The following is a 23,255-nucleotide window of genomic DNA, read 5'->3' on the forward strand; positions in this document are numbered from 1 at the left end:
TGAATGATAGTAAGTAAACATAATTGAGACATGGTAGAATGCTACTTATTTCACTTGCCCAACACACAAGACATGAGGCATACACAATGAGCAGAACTCAAATCAGATGTCAAAAGATATTTGAACAGTTATTTTGTTCAAGCCCATTATGGAATTGAGACAGTCATACAACTTTTGAGCTCATGTTTTAGTACTGTTCTTAGTAATTTATTTTATTAGAAAAATAACCACTAAAAGATTGATGTCAATGACTTAAAAGCCCTGAACTATAATAGGACATTAGGGCTGTATGAAATTTCTCTGGCACTTTTGACACTCTTTCAACTCGTTTCAAGCTCAAAACAGCAAAAATGAAACAAAACGAAGGGCTTCAAAACAGCCTTGAAACAAAACAAGGGCTGTTGAAACATTTTGAAAGTTTTGAAACGTTTTGAGTTTTGAAGCTCAAGCTGGGTTTGCCTGCAGGGAAACAGAAATTAAGGAAAGGGACAGGGAAGGAGGAGAAAGGACTGCTCTGATATTGATTGTGTAGCTAGCCAGTGACTGTGGTCCTTCCCTGAGGTCCCTTCCAATCCCAGTGCTCTGGGGGAGGGATTAAAAAAAGCATAAAAGGAAGCACTGTCGAACTGGCCTGCTTTCTGCCTTGGGGTCAGTTACTGAGATAAATTCCAGAAGCTCAGCAGTGTTAGACAACAAAGGCTACTACTACCATTGATTTCCTACTTGCTAGCCTAGCAAGTGGGATTCCATAATACCTTTTGCTTTCTTTCTAGACCTTTTTATTTTATTATTATATTCATTGATTGATTATTTTCAATTTCATTATTATATTGCATATTATAATATAGAATTTATATAGGAAAGCACACATATACAGTTATATTTTAATTTTATTTATATATTGCAGGCATATTATAATATAGAATTTATATAGGAAAACACCCATATACATTTATATTTTAATTTTATTTATTATATTGCAGGCATATTATAATATAGAATTTATATAGGAAAACACCCATATACATTTGTATATTTTTATAAAGACAAGACACTATGAAACACACCATGAAGCATGGTAGAAAGGCAGCTGGCAAGCCTTCAGGGAGGGGTGGAAGAGGGGGTAGAGGGAGAGGTGTAAGTCCCCCCTCAAACTGAGACACAGCCTCTTTGCTACAACAAGCAGGCATGAGGCTTCCACTGGTACAGGCATCAAGGAGAGGGGAGCAGTGCCAGTGTCACTGCCTGTGCCTGAATCTGCATCCCCTCCAAGAGCACCAGTCATAACCAACACCCCCACCCCCACCATGACGACAAGCACCAGCACCATCACCAGCACTGGCGTGACAGTCTCCTCCACCCCTATTTCATTTCCTATGCTGAGCCTTCCAGTGCCAGAGGAAGAGCTGGAGCTGGAGCTGTGCCCTAACAAGGGAAATTCTGAGGAAGGAGGGCAAATCACCTAAGTTTGTGCTCCACATCCCTCAATTTTGCCCTAGAGCCAGGTCTCCTTCCCCAGAACGCACTTCAGAGGAGGCTGAGGTAGAAGTTGGAGAGGCAAGTGGCTCAGCCGAGTCCGCTCCTCCTGTTAATGTGCCCCTGCCCGCTGAGGATGGGGGAAATTGCAGTATCCACACACACACCCCCACACCCCAGAAGCAAGTGATTGGCGTGGCTGGGATCATTTTGAGCTGGCCTATGGTCCCACATATGCTATCTGCCTGCACTGCCAAGCCAAAACCAGATGGAGCAAGGGAACAAAATGCATGAGCAGCCAAGGTTCAGGCAGCTCATGGCACTCATGGCCCCATCATATCAAGTCCCTGCACACATCACCAGAAGGATGATGGTGCCCTCCCTGTATGAGGCATGCAAGTACTTGAGAGAGGAGCTGTGCAATGTAGGTCCGCAGGTGGCCTTACACTTCCCCTCGGACATCTAGAGCAGCCGGGGTGGAGATCATGCATACATTCCCTCACAGGGCACTGGTGGGCTCTCCTTCAAGCTGTCAGTAGGCTCTCCTTCAAACCAAGGTAATGGATGAGTCCCACATGGCAAGTGAGATCATGGGGCCATGAACCACTTGGTGCAGGGATGCCTCATTGGGCAGGGTCCATAGTCACTGACAATGGGGTCAATATTGTCGGTAGTAAGGGAACTTCAGAGCCAAATGGAGAGCTTCCAGGGGATCAGTGTTCCTGGCTGTGGAAAGCTGCTGTCACCAGATGTGCAGGCACTGGTGAGGCAACTGAAGGAGGGCATCAGGAAATGGCTTGATCCTTTGCGGTCCAGTATGGTCCACATGCTGGCCACCATGTGTGACCTAAGGGTGAAGGGCAATGTATGAAGTAGCCAAAGCCTGAATCAGTGGATGGAGGTGCTGGCAAAGAGAGTCAGGGAGGCAGAATGGTGGAGGTGGGGGGACATGGAAGAGGGGGAATCCACTGTCCCATGCTAGCATGCCATCCACCAGCCAGTTTCCTCCTCCACCACAGGTGCTGCCAATGTTTGCCAAGGGCATGGCTTCCATGGCAGGGTCCAGAGGCATCAGATCCTACCATCAGGCAGGTAGCACTCAGGCCTGAGGGCCTGCCTCTCTCACCGAGGACGTGGAGCCACTGATGTACAACCCCTTGGCCTATGGGGCAAGCCACAGCCAGATGTGGTTGGATCTGGCCACAGTTGCCCAGGAACACCTGACCTGCCCACCGACCAGTGTTCCAAGTGAGAGGGTGTTCAGCATTGCTGGGGATGTAGTGACACCCCACCGTACCTGCTTGGATCCTGGTTTGGTGGAGCAGCTGGTGTTCCTTAAGGTGACCCTCCTGCTGCTGGTGTTCCCCAAGCTCCAGGTGCAGATGGAGTTAATGACCCCTCCTCACTCCATCCTCACCTATTTCCTTTTTTCCTTTTTTTAAAACCATTTAATGCCCCGCTCTCAGAGCTGGAGGGGGCACTCACTGCATCAGCAGTCAGCAAGGGAAGAACATGCCCCTGCTGAGCTTCCATGCCAGGATGAACTTGGAGGTATGAGCTGGGGCTATGGGGAAGGAGGAGGCCCCAGGTCCTGGGCATGACCCCTAAAACTGCACTCTGCCAGGGTCGGGAGGCCTGGTGGAACTGCCAGCAGCATGGCAGCCCCAGGAAATGCCAGGGCCAAGGATCTCCCTGGTGAAAGGCGGGTAGGAGGTGCCATAACCTCCAGCCACCACATGCATGCACACAGTCATGGCCGAGGAAAAGCCAGACCTATCACATCTTTGACAGGCCTGAGGCTTGCTGGTTGCAGTGGAGTTGTGAGGCTTAGCTGCCTGGGATGCCATCTGTGAGGCGTGGGCTTTTGGGTTGAAAACCCTTTGTCAGGCTGAGGAAGCCCCTGAAGCTGGTGTGTGTGCTGTGCCTGGATGGAAGGAATAGTAAAGAAGCCAGAGGCTGGCATGCAATGCAGGCAAGAAAGCCAGTCAGTGAAAATGGAAATGGAGGCATCAGGGGGTGAGGGACAGACTGGGGTGGAGGGAAAGGGGCATGTAGCATTGCAGATAAAAGTACAGAGGTACTCGGCGAGTCAAATGTCCGACAGGTTGTAGTGTGTCAGGAAATTCCAATGTCTATATTGAGTCCACGAGTTCCTGTATCCAGGAGGTTGATGAAGTGCAGTTCATAGGCTCATCTGTGACAAGTGGTTTGCAAATTCCCTTTGAGGATCAGGCCTGAGACTGGAGATAGGTGATGTTCTGTTGTCATCTCTGATAGATTTTTGGTGTGCGCTCATCTGGTTCACAGTTGTTCCTTGGTGTTTCCACATATTTTCCATAGTGCCCTGATGGAGATATGTATTGTATTGTGAAGATATCTCCATACTGGAGATATTGTTAGCAGGTTTTGCATGTCTTGTCATGGCATGGCCTGGATCCATTCAGTTTGTTTTGGGCTGTAGGAGCTTGGCTTCTGGTGATGAGGTTAGTGAGGTTCAGGGCTTGTTTGAATTTACAAACCACTTTTCACAGATGATTCCTTTCCACAGAGATTATATATATAAATCAAAAGTGGAGTTTATATTATAAAAGATATAAACTCCACTTTTGATTCATGGTTTTCCTCCATGCACACTACACTGAAAAGAAAAGTGTGGGGGAGATGATTTCAGCACTATACATAATGTATAAATGAAATTCCCAAAGCAACAGTGGTCTAATAAATTTGGGGGCATAGGTGACAACATGGTCCTCACATTCCAAAATCCATGGAGTTAAAATGTTCATTACATTATTAAAGTTCAACCTCATGAAGAATTATGAATGGACAACACATTCAGAGAACGTATGTTGTAGAAAGATCTTGGTATCATACTAGTGACAGAAGCAGTCAGTAATTAGAAGGACAGCAATGACTAATGCCATTGCATATAATTTGGAAGACAACTAGCCTCTTTTTCAAGGATGAGAATAACCATCTGCACTACCATAGATACCTCCAGGAACAAGTTGAAGTGACTCTAGCCACATTTCTTGTAATTCTCTTTTTTTCAGTTTGCTCACTATAGATTTTTCTTTTTTCTTGCTCTCAGGTGACCCAGATCCTGGTGCTTATCTTTGTAACCTTCTAAGTACTTTACAGCTAATGCTGATAGCTATTTCTTTAATGCTGGGCCAGATCTAGTAAAATACTCAGGTACCTAAAAAGTAGGTACTGCAATGCACCACGTTTAAGCACTTTGCCTTGAAGTGGAATCCAGAACCCTCCGTGATCAGGTACCTCCTGCCCCCCCTTACATATTCTTCATGAAAGCATACGAAACCTCTGAATGGGATCAGTAACAGAGAGCACCCTGGGCAGGGAACTGTCTAAAGCAGCATGGCCAGTGTTAGACTACCTAAAGCTAGTCAACAGGGAAATGCTGAAGGCAGAGATGAATCTTACATCCCATTTTCCTACGCATTCCAGGGAGGGCTGCAGAAGTGTTTCTGCCCATCCCAGGAATCACAGTGGAGAACTCTCTGCTGAAGGCCAGAAACTTTGCCCTGTCTTTCAAAAAGCTGAGCAAAATGTAACTGCCACAGAAGGAAGCGGTGCTGCTCCATTCTTTGCATAGTAACATGGGGATTGGAGCATTCATCCAGTACTGGAGACCCTGTTCAATTCCCTCCTCCCTGTGAAGGAAGAGTTGTGGGCTCCAGGCTCTGCTACAGTAAAATTTGACTTCCTCTAATTATTTCTTACAGCCCTCCTTAGTCTTTCCATCAATTACATACTACACAATTCATCTAACAGAGCAGAACATGTGGATAGGCCCTGAGATTTTTATCATCTCAGAATATTCTGCTTTGCCATTTTGACTGTCAATTCAAAGTCCAGGGGGGGTGTGCATGTACACACACACAAACACACACTGTCTTCTGAATATATGTAATGTTTTCAAGTGCAAAGAGAAAACCCTTATGCATTCCTCATAAAAGTCATCATAAACAGCTTTATTTAAAATTGGTGCATCTTCCCAGAAAACCTTTCTGAATGACCTCATCACACTGATTTATATCATCACAGTAATGGTTCTAATGGATTCTGGCCAATAGATTTTTCTTGCTGTTTGTTCTACTCTCATTTTGTTTTAAATTGAGTAATTGCACTTGTGAGCAATGACACACACAACTCAGTGAGAACCTTGTCCCACTGAAATCTATGGCAAAATGCTTATCCACATCAACACAGCAAGGATTTTTCCGACTGTATTTCGAACTTGCCCTGACCATGAAAAGCAATGTTTTTCCAAAAATGTATTATGATTCCTTTTCTGTGTCATACTGACCTTCAGCAGTATTTTCTGTTCTCAAATGCAGAAGAAAGAACAGCGTAAAAACCTTGTGTGGTGTTGGTTGGACACTAGTCTGTCAAACCCTGAGAAAATTCCAAACATATATTTGATGATAGATTTAGCAGCCTTTTGAATTCTTTCTGTAATCACCGAGAGAGGAAACCATGTAAGGGTTGTTACATACAGATTTAAGAGTTGTCTTCCCTCCATAAGAAAATAAAATAGCTGTAATATAAGTATTAGTCAGGTATACGTGCACAACTGAAAACATCAACAGCATTGCTAATATGGACACAGAAAATGAGAGAAGCCAAAGCTTTGTAAAATACTACTTTAAATCTTGGGAACTTCATCATGAATAGAAAACTGCAGAACAAGTGATCTTGTGGTTAAGATACGGAATGCTTTCTCAAGAGATGAGGGGTCTATCTACCACAGACTTCCACATGCCCTGAGCAAACCCCTCTGTGTCTGCAGACCCTACTGTAAAATGAGGGGGGGGCAGGGGGGAATCTTTCCCTGCCATCCTCAAGAGCTCAGGTTGAGAGGTGCACAGGTTTTTCTGTGATGGCTATAACATGGGCAATGTTATATGGGAGGCAGTCCCATATCTAAACCTGCAATGTAGTTTCATAGATTTCATATATCAGGGCTGGAAGGGACCTCATAAGATCATCAGGTCCAGCCCCCTGACCCAGGGGCAGGAAGTTAGCAAGGGTTAAAGGATCCCAGTAAGATAAGCATCCAAATGTTTCTTAAAAGTGTCCAGAGCAGGTGCTTGCACCACCTCTGGGGGGAATTTGTTCTAGGCTTTGGGGGGCTCAGACAGTAAAGAAGTTTTTCCTTATGTCCAACTTAAAACGGTCTTCCGGGAGTTTGTAACTGTCGGACCTTGTCATCCTATGGGGTGCTCTGGTGAACAGGCGTTCCCCCAGATCTTGATGCACACCCCTTATGTACTTACAGGCTGCTACCAAGTCACCCCTGAGCCTGTGCTTCTCCAGGCTGAAGAGTCCCATATCTCATAGCCTCTCTTCATATGGCCAGTTCCCTTGCCCTTTGATCATGCACGTGGCTCTCCTCTGGACTCTTTCAAGCTTCTCCACATCCTTCCTAAATAGTGGAGCCCATAATTGGATGAAGTACTTCAGCTGTGGCCTCATCAAGGCTGAGTACAGTGGGAGGATGACATCCTGGGTCTTGCTTGAGATGCATTGGTAGATGAAAGCCAGAGTTTTGTTCACTTTGCCAGCTGCAGTATCGCATTCATGGCTGATGTTCATCTTGTGGTTAATCATGACCCCCAAGTCTCTTTCAGTCACATGCTAGTGACTGTAGCACTGGTGAGCCTAAGTGTGATGTGCTTTTACCCTGCCCCCGCCCCCCCCGCCCCCAAGGTGGAGCACCTTGCATTCTTCATATTGGATGCCATCACGTTTTCATCCACCCACCTTGCAAGCCTATTGAGGATGGCTGGGATCACCAGCCCATAGGTGATGAGTAGGGGAGTTACGGGGGTGGGGGGGGGCAGGTGCCTGCCTTGATATTGGCCACCACCAGCTTCTGCAGGTGGTCACCATTTGCCACCTGCCCTGCCACCGCCAACACAGCTGGTGGCATCTATGGGCAGTCCCCACTTGCTGGTCCCCGCTCACCACCAATGACACTAACGCTGGCAGCTACAGGCAGTCCCCAGTCACTGCTCACCACCATGGTGGCCTCCCAGTCTCGGGAGGCACCAGTCGTTCATGCACCAGCCTATCCTCAAGTGTGGACACTTCCCCAAAGTTGATGTCGTCAGTGAACTTAGTCAGTCCGCTTCTGATACCAGTATCCAGATCATTTATGAAAACATTAAAGAGTACGGGTCTGAGAATGGAGCCTTGGGGGACACCACTAGTCACCGAGTGCCATGTTGATTCAGTTCTGTCAACTACCACCCTCTGGGTCTGACCTCAGAGCCATTTCCCCAGCCATCAGACTGTGGTGTAGTCGAGGCTGCAGTTGCCCAATTTTTCCATGAGGACATCTTAGGACACTAGGTCCTAGATACATCACCTGGTCACAGAAGGAAATGAGGTTGGTCAAGCAAGACCTACCTGCAACAAACCCATGCTGGCTGTTCCTCAGAATGCTGCCTTCTGTTAGCCTGTCAAAAATGGTTTCTTTGATAATTTTTTTCCAAAATCTTCCCAGAGATTGAGGTCAAACTGCTTAGCCTGTAGTTTCCCAGGTCTTCTTTCCTCCATTTCTTGAAGATGGGCACCACATTGGCCCTCTTCCAGTCTTCAGGTAGTTGGTCCAAGTGCCACGAGTTCTCGAATATCCTTGCCAGTGGCCGCGCTACGATTTCTGCCAGTTCCTTTAGCACACTTGGGTGCAGTCTATCCGGACCAGCTGATTTGTGGTGGTCCAGCTTTTCAAGATGCTCCCTCACAAGATCCATGCCAATGGTGGGCATATATTCACCCTCACCCTGGTCATCCCACTTTTCCTATGAGTTGGGATGGACTCCCCTTGTGCTTCTAGGATCACTTCCTTAAGGAGCAACCACTCATTATGAACTCCCCTCCCTGTGAAATCATGGCCTCTCAAGGCCTCAAGAACAAGCCTTCTGAGCTTATGAAAGTCAACTTTCCTAAAGTCAAGGACGACTGCATTACTGGCTGACTTGCCAGCTTTGCGATGGATAGTGAAAGTGATTGACTCATGGTCACTGTCACCTAGCTTCCCTTCGATTGTTAGGTTGCTGATTAGATAGCCCCCTTTCGTCAGTACCAGGTCCAGCAATGCTTTACCTCTTGTCGGCCCATAAACTTCTTGAGACAGGTAAAGAGCATCCACGAATGTAAGGAAGCTTTGAGACAGATCATATTTGGCCAAGTGCTCATCCCATGAGATGTCTGGATAGTTGAAGTCTCCCATGACAATCATGCACTGAGAGCATGCAGCCTCAGACAGTTCCCTGGCAAATTCTTAGTCAAGCTCTTGTTCCTGATTTGGAGGTTTGTAGTAGACTCCTACCATTGTATCCCCTTCACCACGTTCTTCTCATATTCTAACCCAGTCTCCAGTCATCCTCCTTGGGTGCCAATCTCAGCTTGTAGGGGCAAGTAGCTTTCCTTCACATAGAGAGTTACACCCCCGCCCCTTTTTTCAGCATGGTCTCTTCTTTACAGGTTATAGCCATTTAGTTGATGTTCCTTAAGTATATTTGTAATCAGCTGCAATGTAGTTGATGTTTCTGTAAGTTTATTTGTAATGCACACTCACTCTCACTTACTCTGTCAGTTGTTTTGTCTAGGGTCTGCAATAAATGGCATGAAAGGCTAATCCTAGTCACTCATTCCTGTACAAAACATAAGAGACAGTGAATGAAAAGGCAACGCATTTAAAAACAGATACAAGGGAATATTATTGACACACAGAACTTTCTGCCACAGGACACTGTAACAGAAACAGCTTTGCAAATCTGGCTAACTGACCTGAAAACACTGAGCTGTGATAATATTTAGCTTGGGTCAACATTAGTTCTTATTATTGTTTCTTTCATCCTCCAATCTGTTTTTTCTGATGTTACTTTCCTCTTTGGTCTCTCATCATAAATAAGATTATAAGCATTTTGGGACACCCTTTTTTTCTGAACATAAACAGAACTTTCCTTTCCCAAAGAGGGCCTCTCCATGCTAAGACATAAGTCCAACTAGGATTCAGAAAGTAGTAAGCAACCATTGATTCTCTGGATCATGGTATATCCTTAAGAGGTCTAGTAAGGATTGAGGAAGTATGAGTAAGGAAAATCAAGTTAAGCATAACTACTGGCATGATGCATTTATGTGCAACGATTCCTCACTCTGTGGAGATAGAACTCTATGGGAAAGGTCAGGCAATGTGATCTCTACAGTTAAAACTAATAGAAGAGAAATAAATTCTATGATAACATACTAATAAAAGCCAAACAGAGAAAAAAGTATCATTTATCTACAGGCAGATAGATGAACAATGAAAGTTGCAGTGCAACTGCTATTCTGCATCCATGTTTCCCCCAGTGACCAGTGGTTCACTTTCCCCATTTCCTACTTTGTGCATAATTCCTAAATATATATGTTCAAATCTAGCACAGCAACATCATGTCTGAATGGTAACACATTAAACTTTTTCTTCTGTTTATAGTGGCAAGCTACAAGGGGAGGTGATTTGAAAGCAGTAAAAGTCCAGAGCAAAGGAAAACAAAGGAACTGTGTGATGTGACCTTTGTACCTCTTCCTGTCGCACTGCTGGTTTTATCTTCACACAAACATATTTAACCATATAAAAGACTGAACGTCTTCAAAGAGTTTTCCTTTCTTTGGTAACCAGAGATTTCTTACACAGCTAGCACTGATGTTTGAAGTGGCCAAATTGTCATGAATAATTAGCAGTCCACCACAATTCATATACGTTAAATAATGATATGATCACCACCTTACAACCTTCCCCCTATAAACCAATCAGATTCAAACCTACCTACAAGAAGTCACAAGGACTGAGTACACAGTTTGAGTTGGAAACCTTAGGCCAATACAAATTCTTCTGATCCCTCACATACATGTTCCTTCCAAAGAGTTAACCCAACAAATGAGCAATTAATTATTTTTGACCATACTGTATACACATTAAGTGGAATAACAAGTGCCTCTCCCATGCCTGGGTGAGACTGCAACAGTGTGGACAGAGAACAGGGGACACCACATAGCCAACCCCCTACCTCCCCGCAACATACACACATACCACCACCACTTACCTTTTGCTCTAGTTCCAGTTCTGACCTTAACCTGGCCTGGCCCAGATCTGCCATCACTGCTTCTGGGTTGGATCAGATTGGGTCCTGGCCACCACCACTTACTGCCCAAAATACAAAGCTGCTGCAGAAGGTAAGTGGAAGGGTGGCAGGTGGCCAGGGAGAGTAGGCAGCAGGCGAGCAAGGAGCCAGGGAGGAGGATGGGGTCAAGAAGTGGGGATCTGGCCACCTGCCCCCCTGCCACTGCTTTCCTTGCTGTAACCATGGGAGGGGGGAGGAGTTTAAGATTACCTCTATGACCATGATTCTCTACAAGGAAAATTATAAGACATTTATAACTTTCCATATGAAGAATCTAATTACTGGTGGTTCATCTTCAATGTAAAGACGTCTCTGATTCTGGTAAATATGGTAATCCAAATAGGTGTTTTGTGAACTGTGAATCCTCAGTGCACAGCAATGTCTCTTTAATCCTAAATTTTACTTTGAGTTATCTGAGTTCACCTAATGTATGAAGACATGTATGCAAACAACTCCCTATTAAGTATGACTTAGAGCAGTCCTGTGTGCATTGATTTTAAGAGTAAATAAGTGAGCTATATCTTGACACCTTAGATTCAAACAGGAGTTTACAAAAAGCCAATAGTTTAGGCAGACAGAGATAGAAGTTCCCCACAAGTCTAGATGCATTATGGTAACATGACAGCCTAGCATCAGTGGCCGCATCCAGACAAGCATGGCTGTACAGTATGTGGTGCCACAGACACATCCGCAGTGCCACATACTGCACGTTCAGTTGTTCTCTGCACTGCAAGGGAGCACCACAAGGGGAGGGGAGGGATTGACCCCCGGATATCTAGGGGTCAAAAAAAACCTGCAGAAAAAAAAAGCAGAGCAGTGTGTGCCACTCAAAATGTGCCACTCAGAGCGCACACAGGAGCAGTGTGTGCCACTCTGGTTGCTGGCCAGGCCCTGCATGGCTGGATTGCCACTGCTGCAGCCCCAGGAGGCCTCCAGGACCCCAGGTAAGGCTGTTGGGCCCAGACCAGTACTGGTCCCAGCCTCCCCTGGCCTACAAAAGATAACCTGCCGCAAGCCAGAGGGCGCGTGGCACAGGCATTCTCTGGGGACAACTAGCAGTGGCACGAGGTGTGCCACTACTGGTTGGCCCTGGGGAACCAAACACCCATGCATGGGTAGATATAGCCAGTGATGGTAATCCCTTGATTTGAGGATGATTTCTACCATGGTTCATTGATAGGTCTTGTGGTGACTTAACAATCCAATCCTTGAGCCACAGTTCAGTCTGTAAAAGTTGCAGGTCTATCTGCAAGGACAAGTAGGCTGTAAGCTGGGATTCCTCTCCTTTTCCTTCTTCTGCTCTCTCCTCTCCTTCGATGGCAAGAAGCTTTACCCATCACAATGTAATGATAGGATGCATTCAAAGGAAAGGAAAAAAAATCTCTATCCAAAAGGAATCTGCATCCCAAAAAAGGGTTATAGCCAGGCAAATACATTAAGTTCATGTACATATGCACTGGGAGTGCATATAGGGAAGGGAGAGGAATGCAAAGTTGGTGCTCTCCCTCCTGCTTCCAAAATGGCAGAGAATCTGTATGGAATTCAACAGAAATGAAAAAAGTTCTTAGCAGAAAGCTTTCAAAACATGGTGAAAATTCCCTGCACAAGGTACTTGAAGATGTTTCAAAGGGTAGATTTTAGGCAAAAATCTAGTTGCGAGGCATTTCTTCCATCAAGGAGAAGTAACTGGTAACTACAGGAGAGTTCTTCTTTCCCCATCATGTCTTCCCCAAGTAAAGAAAGGTAGTAGGCCATAGTAGTGTGAAATCAGGCAGAGGGCAGGGGTGGCACTGTAGAAATGAAGCAGTTGTGTGCACTGACCAGTAAGTTGCCATGCTGCCCTTCTGCCTTTGGAGAAATAAGCTAAACCCAGGCTGTCCAGAGTACTTGGCCCTGAAAGCCAGATCTGGACCACAACCTTCTTATGAGTGGGATGTCTTGCGTCTGGTGGCAGGGTGGCGGCTTCCTGGGGCGGCTGCCAGTCGCTGCATTGACACAACTCCAGAATGCTGGGGGGAATGCTGCCACCACGTGCACGCCTTTTCCCCTGCCACTGAGCGGTGGCTGAAGACCCCAAATTTGGCAGCGGGCAAGATGGTGTGGTGTGAGCAGCAGCAACATTCATCTCCTGGGGTTCTGGAGTTGTATCAATATTAAGTGGTTCCCAGCTGCCCAGACAAGCCCCATGGGCTTCAATTTATTGCCACCAGTTGGGACAGCTTTGAACTAGACAAACACCCCAGCTAACATGCCTTTTGTTGCCATAGTAGTAGTTGCTTCTTCTCTACCTTTGGGCAAAAGTAGGCTAGGACAGGGCTGTCCAATTGGTGGCAACTTGTGCCTCACAATGGGTTAAGTTGCGGCCCACCACCCCAGACCCCTGTCTGGCTGCTGCTCCCCCATTGCTCCAGCTGCACGGGGGTGGTGGCTATGCAGCATAGCATGGCTGGGGGTACTGAGGTGAGCCTGGAGCTGTGCAGGTGTGCAGTACAAGGGGAATGCACACACTGCAGCAGGGGGATTCGTGGTGCAGTGAGAGAGGACACAGTACAATGTGTGGGAGAGGAGGGCCCACATAATGCAGCAGTTTGGGGAGGGCCTGCAGCTGCATGGTGCAGTGGGGTGGGGGGTTGTCTGCACTGCATCCAGCCTTGGAGGGGTAGCTCATCCTGGTGCAGTCCCTGAGCAGAAGTTGGACAGCCTTAGGCTAGCTCAAGAAACTGCTTTCCCATCTAGCTCAGACTCCTTTATTACACTCTTCTTGTTTATCAGTGGAAATGTATTTCTTGTTCTTGACATATGCCATTATTTCATTCAGTCCTGCAAGATGTTTCCACTTAATTAGACTCATTCTTCAACTTTTAAACACTGCATTTAGCAAAACTGGGCTTTGTCCTGAAGAATTATTTTACCGAGCCGTTATATTAATCACAATAATTGTTCTGCCTTTAGGGTATACAAACACATGCACAATTCCAGTAATACAATTATATGTCTATGTTTCTCTGTCTTTAAGGCTAAATTATGTCTCTCCTTAGACTAAGCTGTTTTTGGGAAAGGAAGAGGTAGCATGAGTGGCAGCAGACGTCAAGAGGCATTATCTTTAAAAAACATAGCTGGTGAAATCCTAGCTACATTGAGCCCAACAACAATACTGTCATTGACTTCATCAGGACCAGGATTTCACCACCCGTTCTAATGGTACTCAGGGAGTGAGGCAGGCACACCTCATAAAGCATCTGTTCTGCCTCCTGGAAAGAAACGGTCATGACCTTATTTCTATTTCATTTAGAAAACTTTTTCCCTTTTGGAACAACTTCTTCTGGGTCAAGTTCTAAAACAGGTACTGCAATCTGTGTGGGCTATGGGTGCTCACTTTATTAAAGGAGGTACTTAGCCTCACATTACCCAAATGAACGGGCTTCAGTCAAAACATATGTTTTTTCTTTCATTGTAGGTGGTCCTGGTTGCAATGCTTAGTTAAGAATGCCTAATACTAGCCATCGAACACAGCATTTTCAGCTGCTTACAACGTTACCAACACGGACTTGAACTTTTCTGGGCCAGGAACCTATGTCACACTTCACTTTCCTGGAAAGGTTCAGCTAAATGGTTTGGACATTTCTGAGAATCCCCCAATCACCAGAGTTATGCTTACATTCACACGGGTTCCCTTGCAAAAGGAGACATTGCAATGACTTCTTGTGGAATAAAAGTGCTAGGAATCAGCCCTACAGTGTTTCTTTCTAAATAATGAAGTTCATTTCTCTCTTCTTGACTATTTTAATACATGCATATTTTCCATCCCAAATATTTTAATACCTTTAATTAAGTGCCGTGCTTTCAAACAGCACTAGAGAGGCAAAGAACATTCAGACAGGCAAACACCAAACAGTGGAGGCTTTTCCTTACAAGTACATTAAAACTTTGAAAAACAATCAATCAATCTGCTCCAGGCTGTCCCCAATGCAATACAAAATATGCAACATTGAGACAAAGCTGCTTATTGTTTGTCAACTGCACAATTTGGATGAGTTGCAGTTACTTCAAACAGAAGAGCCATATCACATCCTGGTCCTTTTTGTTATGCTTGAATAGCCAATTTGCAATTGTGATATGTTTGTTTCTGTAGCCATCATGGGCCAAGTTCAACCCTCCAAGGAGTTACACAAAGATTGATTTTCACATGATATATTCAATTTTAATTCAAAGCACAAATCCCAGGAATCCTTCTGTCGTTGGATGTGCTTGAGTACAGCTCCTGTTAGTTTTGAGTGCATGTTGCATTCAAAGATAACACTTGGCTCTATACTGAATGATAATGCAATAATGTTGAGTACCAAAGGTTAAGTAGAGATATTTTCATTTCTGCTTTGCACGTAACATGAGTGTGCAAAACCCTAAATTTGCACATCTGGCTGACTACAAAAGCACTTAAATAGTCATGGATATTTGTAAGCTGTAAACATGTGTGCAGTAGGAGTATATTCATAAGAGTTAAAATGCCCAAAATGTCTAGTTGCTGAAAATCATGGTTCTAGAAACAAATAATCTCCCCACATGCTCCCAAAAAGGACAATGGGAGTTACACATGAATAAAGGGTAGTACTTAGCCCATATTTTAACCTATTCATTAAATGCAAAAATAAATATACCCAAGTGTGCAAAACATGGTGCCCATAAGGACAATCCCAAGGACCTACCATGGTGTTTTATTAAACCACTTATTCATCACTCTTCCTTGACCATAAAAAACAAAATAGGACTAGAAAAGCAAAACAGAGTCAAATGACATTCTGTCACAGCAAGCTGTGCCCTAAGTGTGCAGTGACTCATTAATCTGTGCCTATACCTTCATGTGCAGTCCATTTCCCATTTGCAAAGGTGTCGAGGGCTTACATTTCCACTAGGGGTAGGCAAAGGGGGCACTAGTCCTGGGCACTGAGCAAGGGGGCCCAGAGTGCTGGAAGAGTGGCAGGAGGCTCTGGATACGTGAAGCTGGGGCAGGCTACCACTCCTCAATGTCACTCCCCCTTCCTCATGGGAGATGCTGCTGCTGCTGGGTTAGCCAGTCATCATCAGATCATGGCTTTCAAAGTCTGGTTCTGGTAGTTTAATTCTGTAACTGTTAGGGAGTGACAAGGGGACCAGTAAGACTAACCCACCCCTATTCTCCTGAGCTCAGCATAACCCTATGCCCCCACAACCCCAGCTCTGCCCACCAAAGTAGCCTCTGCTCCTTTTAGTGGCTTCATTGGAGAGCATACCTTGCAAGTGGCCCTCAGTAAAGTTTGAGTTGTGCACCCTGAACTATATCATTATGAATGCATATGAAATCCCTCCGAAATCAAAACATGGGAAACTTAAGGTTTAATATGGACCTTGCATAATATATGTAGTCTCGCTATTTCTCTAACCCTAGCATAGAATATTTATCTAGAAGCTTATGTACACAAAATAAAATGTGATCACAAATACAAAGGTTTTACTTCTACCTGTGTGCAAAGCAGCTGCATAAGACTGTGCAGTCAAACTGAACTTTCACTTTTCCTGACTGATTTAGGGGACCTTCATGGTGCCTTGACAGGCTTTTTGCATTTACTTGTCTAGAGTGTTTAAAAGGTAAAAAAATAAATAGAAAAAACAAAACCGCCCACAGGTCTACACATACTATGCACCAATAAACCAAGACCATCTGTAGCCTATCAACATCTTTAGTATTCTGCGCTAGTCAGCCACAGAAAAGTGACTCCCGCAGTCACGTTCCTCTTCTGTGTCTGTACAACATATAATCTTACCCAGTTCAAAAAAGCCTTAGAACAGAAAAAGAATGTTCTAACTAATTCTAGATAACATATTTTTGGCCAAAATCCTTTTTTTTTTTTTTTGGGGGGGGGGGGGGGGGAGGGCAGGGGGGATACGGATTTGGAAACATTAAAATGTATAAATCTAGGTTGGCTTCATTGAGCTCTTTATACTAAAAAATAAAAAATAAATAAAAGCCCACACACCAAACAAAATGCCAAACATCAACCAAAGTTCCCCAAAAGCTGAAACATTTCAGCACTGTCAAAATGGGGTATTTTGGTTTTTCAATTCAAAATTATGTGAAATTTTCTTCAAATTTACTCTTTAAAATGCTCAAAATTAAACAAAGCCATCTGTTGAACTGATTTTTTTTCTCCCTCCACTCCTCAATGATTTTGGGGGGAGAAATGGTTTTGATTCAACCTCAGCACAGTATTTTTTTGTTTGTTTTAGAACTGCCAAACTCTTAAAAGGTCCATTATTGCCAGAACTGTAGTCCTACCATTGCAGCCAGCATTTCAAGCCTCTACTGTTCTCCAGGGCTGTGTGCTTTGGAGTGTTGTTTGCTCTATAAACAACTCTGAGCCTTTAGCTCTTTTAAAACTATTTACAGTAAACTCACCTAAAGCTGTAAGCCATGTTAAGAGCTAATGTTAATTTTCAACTGCAAAAATAACTCTAAGAAACAAAATTTGAGAGGGCACCATGGGCCTGGAGGGCTGGCTGGGGGCAGGAGTCAGAAGTAACGAAAGGATTTCTTCACACTCTCCAATAATTGAGAAAATAGTTGAATACATTTGCTTAAACTTTCCTAAGGAATTCACCTTTGGGCAGAAACCAAGCCTGGAAGATGTCAGCCCAAAAGAAAACAGCATGTGAAAACAGGAGACCAATAAAACAAAGTGTTCAGCAATCTTAACTACAGCTGCCACCACTTGTGAAACCAATAAAATAATAATTAAGCTGCAGCTGTGTTACCTAGGCATGACCTTTGAGGAAAAGAACATTTCCCTTAAAATCCTCTTAATAGCTTGTTGGACTGCCCCCAAAAAGAAGTGCTCAAAGGCCCACTGGCAGGGCACACGGACACTGACAAGCGAGGGACTGGTTGGCATCTATAACCTTGAAATCCTATACTTTTAAAGTGCCTCCTCATCATACTATGTCACATCACAAATGTACATATTCCATGAACATCTTTAGATATCTGTTAATGCAGTAACCAAAAATGATGAATTTTGACAGTCTTAACACAGAGGTCTTCCAATTGTCATTTTAAATACAGCATGCCACTTTACAAGAATAAGAAAAGGATTTACAAGCAACATCTATGTATCACTTAACCTACTAAATTAATGGTTTCCAATTCAATTGACAATCTCTGATGTATTTTGAAATATCAATTAAAACCTCTCATTAAATATTGGAACAAAATGTTCAATGTTTTCTTCTCGTTATTCAACCAACCCTACTGATTTATGAAGACTAACAAAGACAATGTAAAATCAAAAGTAACTAAATCTGTAAAGGTTACATGAATAAATAAAATACCCAAATAGTCTTGAATGCGATACAATTTCTCTGCCCAAAGGTTATGGGTCAGATTCAAGTCACGCTACAATGCAGAGAGGATGACAGATCCAGTAAGTGAAGGAAGAGATGATGTAACTAGGCAAGGAAGAATGCTTTTAACTTCATATCCACAATCAGGACAGGTCTGGAAGGCTGCAGAAAAGCCTCAGCTAGCTACAGACATTCAAAAGTCCAAGGTGGGATTGATCTGTTACGCGGTTTTCTGTAAGTGGCAAAGTATAGATCGACAGCAAATGGAACATATTTTGGCCTTCGGTTGGGAGTGGGCAAACCTTAGACTGGGTTTTATCATTTTTGAACCAGTCTACATGTACCAAATTTCTGTTCTGTTATTGGTATAGACTGGTTTTGTGTGCTGAACTTTTGCTCTGTTACAAGCATAGACTGGTTTCTAATCAATTCTAATGGTAAAAGTGTAATGTCTGTACCTAGCCCTTGAGTCTACACTTACAACAGGGCTAGTGCACAATGGATTACACTGGCACATAACATACACATGATTGAATCTAACATGTAGTCAATCTCTGTTTTCAGGATTGACTTCTTCAGGCCAGAGAGATGGTAAACCTGAATACATCCATCACTGGAACCAGAAGGATGAAAACTCAGATGTGTAATAAATACAATATTCATCACAAATTCTATGAGATCCAATAGTAACTTAAATTCTATCACTTTTAATATTTGCAGATGTTCAAAATATGGACGTAAATTTAAAACTCCTACTATAGCTATGAAAGAAAATAGTAAGACTGGTACATTAGCTTTAGAATTTTTGGTCAAACTTTTCAACTGGGTGCCTGAAGTTATGGTCCTATACGCAGGTGACTAGATAAATGGAAGTGCTCAGCACTCAGAAACGCCAAAGACAATGGTAGACAAGTCTTGCAAAAATGAGGCCACTTTCCGGTGTATCCCTAAATATGACATTAGGGACTGAAGCAATTTATAATCTTTAATCAGAATTTTGACTTGCACATGGAGTCACTTCATTTTATAGTTTGAGAATGTGCAACAATGGCATAGACATGAGAGACAAATACAGTTAAAGTTTTATTCTGCATAATTTTCAGCTGGCATGGGAATTGTGACCAAAATGGAAATGTGCTTTTTCAGACACTTTCTTGGAATATGTACTGTTATTTCTAAGAGCACTGCAATTAAACATGAATTTAAGAACATGTTTGTTGATGAAAAGTCAGCTACCAGACCCAGTGCTACAAGTCAGTTCTGAAAAATACCATAAAATCCTATGAAGACTAGCTTGGCACAACTCCAGCTTAACTTTGCCATCTAGAAGTTTCCTTTGTTTCATTTGGTAGAGTGACTGCCAACGGATATTTATTTTCTTTGTTCAAGAAATGTGCAGCATGCACATACTTTTACCACTAAATGAAGAATTCTGATAATTGGTTAAGTCCACTATAGTGTCTGTTTTGGTTTTGTTTTAAATACTGCAAACTGTTTGCACATCTTTTCACTAAAGAACTGGCAGATGTCACAAAGTTCATGCATCTTCTCATGTTTTCCTACACGGTTATGAAATGAAGGGTGCCAGTGATTTTTGTTTCAAACCAAAATGTTCTTCTTACTGGTTTACATTAGTGCACAGAAAGTTTAGCCCTTAGAATCACAAGGAAAACTGCATCAAAGCAACACAACTGCTAGGACTGATGCAAGCAATGGAACGTTAACTGTCCTCCTGCTGCCATGTGACATCCTCCATGCATGCATTACTGCAAACACTGCATTTGTGTGATTGGTTGGTATTTCTACATTGCAGATCATCCCTTCGCAGCAAGAGACACATTCCTGTTAATGAAAAGGAGATTGTTAGGTGGAAGTGGTTTTAGCAGAGGTATACCAGAGGAATATAAGCTTTCAACTGATTGCAAGGGCTATTACTAAACAAGCTAATCACTTCTATCTGATAGCCTGTGATCTGAGTTGGTAGATGGAGTATATCAATTACAGCACCTGCTCCAAATTCAGGCACTACAGCGTTCGTGCAGCTCAAATTATTATACAGTGTAATTAATGGACATCTGTCATCATGATCAGATGAGAAATAACCATGTTAGCCATGTCAGACAAATTTCCCAGCCTATCAGAAAGTAGGTAAAGCTTTCCCTCATATCTTCCCTCCTGATCATTAAGTATAAACATATTTTTGAATGTTTGCTAGCTCCACATTTTTAAATGACTATAAGTTCATTTAAATGAATATAAGGCATTCTCTGTTCACATTTGTCTTTTAAGATTTATGCAATCTGGTCTCAAATTTTGTGCCTTGTATTTACATTTAGTAAATACAAGGTCACCAAATTTCTACCAGAGAATAACTGATAATGTTCACTGTCCAAGTAGTACATATGGGGAATCTTTGCAGCTAACTGGGTGCTTTTAACTGGAATATCTGGAAATGCCGAGCATTCAAACATACCATTCAGGACAGTGAGACATATAAGTGCATAGAGCTTACCTATTATCACAATGGCATCTGCATAGTGTAATCAGATCCAATAGCCTACTTTGCAAAATCAAATGTAACAGTAGAGAGCCTGGCACTCATGAAGACCACATACTGCCCAGAGTATATCAACATTCACTGACATCAATGAGAAACTTCTCAGATCAAAGGTATCATATGTGTGTCCTTTCACATTCAACATACAGATTGTCAGCTGTCTTAAGAGGTCTAAAATCTTACACAGTAAAAGATTTATTATTTGCTCATCTATCACACCTGAATGCAAACCTTGCAGGCATTTAGAAACTGTTACCTTGAAAATGGTCTCCAGCATTTGTTTCCATCCCTTGTCATTGTTAAGGCATAGTTTCTTTCCATTTATACTCGCCTATCAGTGTGGCAGTGCATTTTTGGCATGGCTGCAGAGAATTGCTCTGTTATTTCCAATACACAATCCACTTTCTGTCTAGGACTTATGGGGGAATAAACCTGGTGACTGAAAATAGTCAAATGTGGCTGCTAACCACATATCAGAGCCACAGGACTTCTTTTATAAAGGACGGCTCTGCTTCTTACAAGAAAAAGAATGACCAAGTTGGAATCTGAATTCTGATCCTCTGTAATAAGGGTGGGCAATTATTTGAGCTGAAGGGCCACTTAAGGAGTTTTGGTGAGCTATATAGGACCAGGGGGTAGGGGAAGGGGCTGGGGATATGCCAACTGCACCTACCCGGCCCTGGGCCTGTCCACCCCATTATCACCAGTAGGGGCATTGGATGGAGCTCCAGGTCCAGTGGTGGTGGCAGAGACACTGGCAGTGGCAGCAAGAAGGAGCCACCACCACGGGGGACTGCCAGAAAGCCAAGTCCAGCTGCCACACTGCCCCTGCCCTGCCTGGCCCTGTGGACTACAGCTCCCAGAGTGCCTAAGAGCTGCACATGGGGATAGGGCAGGCTGCACTCTATGCCAGGCAGCACCTCCATGCCTGGAGTTGGTAGGACCAGCCACATGATCCATGGCCCAGGCTGCCCCCCACATCTGGGCTGAGTGGGGATGAGGGACCTGCCGTAGGCCAGAAAAAAAAATTCACTTGTTGGGCTGGATCCAGCTTGCAGGCCATATTTTGCCCACCCACCCCTGCTCAAGAAGGTAGCTTAGTGCACTATCATCATATCCCCCAGAGGATGGCTTATTTTAATAGACTTGTGACTATCCACCCGTCCTTCCAATTGTCACAGGATCAGCTACACTACAGAGGCTATGTTTTGTTCATCCCTTGTTCAATAAACTTGAACATTTAAGTTATCACTTGTTCATTAAACAAAAACCCTTGCATTATGCCCAAAAGTTAGGCCCCATCTGAAGAAGCCATGGTTCCACCTGGTACCATGGAATGGGAGTGCTGAACTTTCCTCACTCCAAGAACGTACCATTCCTGAAAACTAAAGTTTACCTTCTCCAGCAGTTATATACATACTTCATTCCAGAGGTGTAGCCAAAGTGAAGTCTAGCAAGAGAGGTGCAGCAGCATGAAGTTCAGTGCAGGCTGCACAAGCTTGCTTGGAACTTGGAGCAAGCCTTGGCAGTTTAAGCCCGTGTCACTCCACATACAAAGCTATCAGCTTATAACCTGGACAGGGTACATCTAGATAAGGTGCAATCACACCTCTGGACTGTAGTGCAGACAAACCCACAGAAAAGTAAAAAGTTCTAGCATATTCTCCAGTTTTGATTTTCATGATTTAAACCTAAGACAGTCTCATTTGACACACCTCGTTCTCTTCATCCAGAGTTTTACCTGATAATGAATGAGGAAGGAGGTTTGAACAGGATCTTTATTTAGAAAACCATACATTTTCCTTCATTGGAAAAACTGATTCTTACCGTATAGCCAGTCTCTCTGTGATGGCGACAGCCAACAAAGTGGCATTCATCTCTGGTAGCACATTTCTTAGTGACCGATGTGCTTTTTCCATAGCTTGTGAAGAGATGAACTGTTAAACAGTACTGTGTATCTATGAAATACATCTGAGTCAGGTTTATTCCATGAAATGCAAATTTTCTTACATATTTGAGAAACTTGACAAGATATGCCCACACAGAAAAAATAGTCAATGCACCAGTTTAGGGAGGTAAGGTGGCTTAATGTACTGCAAACATTTTTCAATTTATTTTAGTTTATCTATAACTAAAACATAAATATAGTGGCCACTTGGCCTGTCTTCCTGAGCCAAATATTTAAATGTCCACTCAAGTTTGCACTATTTCATGTTTCTCTTTCTTCTCTCTTTCCCTTTTGAACCCCTCTTTTTTCCTCCTCAGCTCCGTGTTTAAATACGTCCTTCATCCAAATCTCTTTCTTTGACTCCTCCATCTTATCTTTGTCCCCTGCTCGTGGCCCTTCCATCCAACGTTGTTTCCTCCTTCCTCCACTCTGAAGAGTGATTTCCCTTTTCTATTTTGTATCCCCATAATTTTTTCTTACAAGTGTGATCTTTGGTCATTGCAGGCAGTGTTGCTTACTCTCAAATATTTCTGTCCTACTAGAAGATGCTCCAATTTGAAGTTTTCCAGTTGAATGATCACATATAAAATACAATATTTAATGCTTATATATGTGAAAGACATGCCAAGTTTGCAAACTGCCAGTTTATAATTATGTTTGGCTTTTTAAATGGCTAAGTAAAGTCATCATCCTTACATGGCAACTG

At 43.5% G+C, this 23,255-nt stretch overlaps 1 protein-coding gene across 6 annotated transcripts in view; it reads right to left on the bottom strand.

Annotated features, from left to right (window-relative positions):
• Window positions 1–19,015: 19,015 nt before the first annotated feature.
• The window catches only part of LYPD6B (LY6/PLAUR domain containing 6B), a 138,805-nt gene continuing 134,565 nt past the window's right edge, over window positions 19,016–23,255 (bottom strand). For all 6 annotated transcript variants that reach the window (XM_059727387.1, XM_019480365.2, XM_059727388.1 and 3 more), the window contains 2 exons: window positions 22,429–22,559; window positions 19,016–19,886 (listed from right to left, as the gene is read on the bottom strand). In XM_059727387.1, coding sequence (XP_059583370.1) covers window positions 19,722–19,886; window positions 22,429–22,559 — 296 coding nt within the window. In that variant the 3' untranslated portion in view covers window positions 19,016–19,721. The remainder of the gene's footprint in view (window positions 19,887–22,428; window positions 22,560–23,255) is intronic.

This window comes from Alligator mississippiensis, chromosome 4 (genome assembly GCF_030867095.1).
Source record: "Alligator mississippiensis isolate rAllMis1 chromosome 4, rAllMis1, whole genome shotgun sequence".
In the NCBI taxonomy this organism is placed as follows: domain Eukaryota; kingdom Metazoa; phylum Chordata; order Crocodylia; family Alligatoridae; genus Alligator; species Alligator mississippiensis.